The 4,012-nt window shown below is 34.6% G+C and overlaps 1 protein-coding gene across 1 annotated transcript; it reads right to left on the reverse strand.

Moving 5' to 3' along the window:
• Window positions 1-1,600: 1,600 nt before the first annotated feature.
• On the reverse strand, window positions 1,601-2,554 carry LOC101557025 (olfactory receptor 5B17-like). The gene has a single exon (XM_004620415.3). The coding sequence runs from the start codon at window positions 2,552-2,554 to the stop codon at window positions 1,601-1,603; it is 954 nt and encodes a 317-aa protein (XP_004620472.2).
• Window positions 2,555-4,012: the final 1,458 nt, after the last annotated feature.

A 4,012-nucleotide genomic window follows, 5' to 3' on the forward strand; every position in this document is an offset into this window, starting at 1 on the left:
TCTTTGTGGTTTCTGGGTTTCACACTCTCATTTTAGCATCAGCTCCATGGTTGATGCAACTCTTAAGAGACTCTAGGTGGATAGTTAGAACAACTTTGGAGTTAGTTAAAATCACAGTACGGTTTTCCTGCATTGCCTCCCACCATTATTTTCTCAGTGATTTTACAATTTTAAGTCTCTGATTTAGAATTAATTTTGGTAATTATTATATACTTTTTAAGATTCAGACTAATTTCAATTGCTTTTGCAGTTGGGTATTGTATTTTTATGTGATTATTATGCACTCTGAACTCTTTTGGTACCCTAACTGAAAATAATATTTTGGTTCTACATAGAAGACTTCAGATTCCCAATTTTATTCCATTGGTCTGTATATTTTTTCTTGTGCCAGTTCCCTACTGTTTTGATCACAGTATTTTTGTAGCAGTAAATTTTGAAAATGGAAAGTGAGAATATTGCAGATTTGTTTATCTTGAGCAAATATTCAGATACATTTTAATGTCTAATTATTTAGGTCCATACAATCTAGAATTAACTCATCAATTTCTGTAAAGAAATACCAGTAGTTTTGATAGGCAGGGCTTTGAATAAGAAGATGAATTATGGATTTTTGCCTACTTCACAAAAAAAAACTATCAACATGAAATGTCTTTCCTCCTTTATATTTTATTTGATTTCTTTACAATAATAACAATTTTTAAGTGAATAGGAAATCCAAATATTTTGTTACTTTATTTATTATATTTTATTAGTTTGATGCATTCAAATAAAATTTATTCATTTTTAAATTTTAAAAATATTTTTATTAAGGCACCATGATTAACAAAGCAATTCATAATTGATTTCAGGCATACAATATCCCAGCTTACTACTGTAGAGAAATACAACCTATTTGTTGATATCGCCTCCTAAAAATTTGCTTAGCCTTATCAATTCTAATACTTTTTAGTAGATTGCTTATGACTTTATGTATAAATGATAATGTCATCTACAAGTAGAGATTCTTTGTTTCTACCTTTACAAATAAATCTTTGGCAGTCATAATGCTAAGATGAAAAATGACCCATTATTCTCAAATTAATTTTGATATGGCTATTTACCAAGTTTTTTCATTCAGAAATTATTATATAAATGTGTTTTCTCATACCAAATAATTTGCAACTGACTGAAATATCAATTTATTAAGGATAAATTATTAATATCTGATTTAATATGCTAAAACCAACTTTTTTTTCTGGTTTGTTTTGGGGCCACACCTACTGATTCTCAGGGGTTTCTCCTGACTCTGCACTCAGCAATAACCCTCAGTTATGCTCAGAAGACCATATGGGATGCTCGGGATTGAATCAGAGTTGGTGGCTTGCAAGACCAGTTCCCTCCTGGCTGTACTATCTCTGCGGCCCCAGTTGTCATTAAATAAATTCTCTGAAGTACTTTTTCTGATTGTTGCATACTTGGAGTTGTTCCCCAAGTAGCTAAAAATATTATCAAACAAAATATTGCATTTGATACACCAGGCGGAATTTTAAGCATTCGAGTTATTGAATAAAGTAGGGACAAGAGGAATAAAATAAATTTTTATGGAGTCTTTGTCATTCTGTTAAATGGTTAAACCTAGAGAATATTTAGCCTTCTCCACGACTTTTTTGAATGCGTTCTTTACCTCTTTATTCCTCAGGCTATAAACTATGGGGTTCAGCATGGGAATGACCATAGTGTAGAAGACAGCGGCAGGTTTGTCTGCATCCATCGAATGGCTGGTACTGGGCTGTAAGTACATGACGACGACAGTCCCATAAAATATGAAGACTGCGACGAGGTGAGAAGCACAGGTCGAAAAGGCCTTCTGGTACCCCTCAGCTGAGTGCATCTTCAAAATGGTGATAAATATGAACAGGTAAGAAATCAATATAACAATAACAGCAAAAAAGATATTGAAACTTGACATTAGAAGAAGAACAAGCTCGACGATGTGCTTCTCAGAACAAGTAAGACTCATGACGGCTGGAATATCACAGAAAAAGTGATGGACCACATTGGACACGCAGAAAGCGAGGCAGAATGTGTCTCCAACTTGAACAGCAGCGGTCAGAAAGCCAAAAAAATAACATCCCATGACCAAATGAACACACTTACTTGGAGTCATTGTGGTGGTGTAGTGCAGGGGCCGACACACCGCTGCATAGCGGTCATAGGCCATTGCAGCCAACAGGAAATTTTCTGCAGTGGCAAAGACGGCAAAAAAGAACATCTGAGCAGCGCATGCGTTGTAGGAGATGACCTTGTCCCCAATAAGGAACCCGGCTATCACCTTGGGGGTGACTGTTGAGGAGTAACAGAAGTCCACCAGGGAGAGGTTGCTGAGGAAAAAGTACATGGGGATGTGGAGGCGGGAGTCCAGCAGGATCAGCATGACCATCCCCAGGTTCCCTATCAGGGTGATGAGGTAGATGAGGGTGAACACTACAAAGAGAGGCACCTGCAGTTCCGGGGCGTCAGTGAGTCCTAGCAGGATGAATTCCGTCACCTCTGAGTTATTCTCCATGAATTTCATTTGAGTATCACAGAAAGCTGTTCTGTAGCAAGGAGAAATATGACACATAGCAACAACCAAAAACCAGTTACATGAAGTGAAATGCAAGCATTACTTTCGTAGAACTCTAATTTACACCTTGTTCTTCTCATATCTATAACATGGATCTCTCAACACATTTAGTGAATCACCTATATATAAAGTCATTAAATTTTAAAGAAATTAATGACTTTACCACCACCTTTTCAACCTCTTAGTAAAGAAATAGTGACCTGCAGGAAGGGTTAGTGAGTTTTCTAAATTTGTATGTGCAGAATGAATCTGTCACCCAAATAATCTTTTGAGTGTAACAATTTCTACTACCTGGCAAGATAGTTATTTCTTGTCTTGAATATATTTGTATGTATTCATTTAATCCCCTTGTGAGATGCATAAACTGATTAGTTACTTTTCCCACTTATGTGTGGGGTAACTTTGTACCAATCAGGCTACTTATCTATTTGATATTAGGTGAATATTAATAGAGCTCAGCCAATAATGATTGTTCCTAATTTAAATGAAGTTAATAAATTTTAATCCATTTAATCACATTAAATTCACATTTATTTTTTTACATTGTACCAAGTTTAATGTATGAGGTGTTAGAAAAGGAAAAGGAAATCACAAATAAATTCATAGTAAGTAGAGGTATGCATAAATGCAGTATTAGAAGCATACAAGCAAGCAAAGTGATTTAGAAGAGAAGGCATGATGTTCAGATATAACATCAGGGGTCTGTGAGGATATGGGCATGAATGAGACACTCAGACATAAGACTTACATTTTTCTGCCACCTGGGGTATATAGAGCCTACACAATGCTTCTTAAACCCTTAACATCCATCAGCAAAAGGAAGATAGTAGGACCTACCTTAGGGGTTATATGAGAATCAAGAACATGAATGAATAATAACATGATGTCAATATTAAGCACAAATCTTAAGAGTGTTACTGCTTAACATGAGGCTAAAGCAATGTTTTTATGCTGGTTTAGGAAAGATAGCTGAGAAAATGCAGTTTCAAATCTGAATTTGAAATCTGGTAGCCATAATCTTTGCTTTGTGTTTTCATGTATATATATTTAGATCTTTTCTTTTTCTCAGTGTTTTTTTAATATTCTTTCTCTCTGTGTGAATGATTATGCTAACTATTCTGTGTTAGAATCCAAGGATTGACAAGTCCTTTTTTTGTTAGTTTTAGTCTTGCAAGCCATATTTTAATTTGTGTTGAAAAGATTTCTCTTTTATGCTAGGATCATTATCACTCATTATTATCAAGACTTAGCTGGATAAGAGATATAAAAAGTTTAAACTGAGTTTAAACTTTTGGCTGGGTCACAGCAATCTTTGGTTGATTTATGAACATACATAATGATTAATTTTTTAAAATTTTAATTTGAAGACTTAGAACAATGTTCTGAAATAATTATTATTCTCTACCA

This window comes from Sorex araneus, chromosome 6 (genome assembly GCF_027595985.1).
Source record: "Sorex araneus isolate mSorAra2 chromosome 6, mSorAra2.pri, whole genome shotgun sequence".
In the NCBI taxonomy this organism is placed as follows: domain Eukaryota; kingdom Metazoa; phylum Chordata; class Mammalia; order Eulipotyphla; family Soricidae; genus Sorex; species Sorex araneus.

Coding starts and splice junctions, on each gene's coding strand:
- LOC101557025 (XM_004620415.3), bottom strand. CDS start 2,554: ATGAAATTCATGGAGAATAACTCAGAGGTGACGGAATTCATCCTGCTA.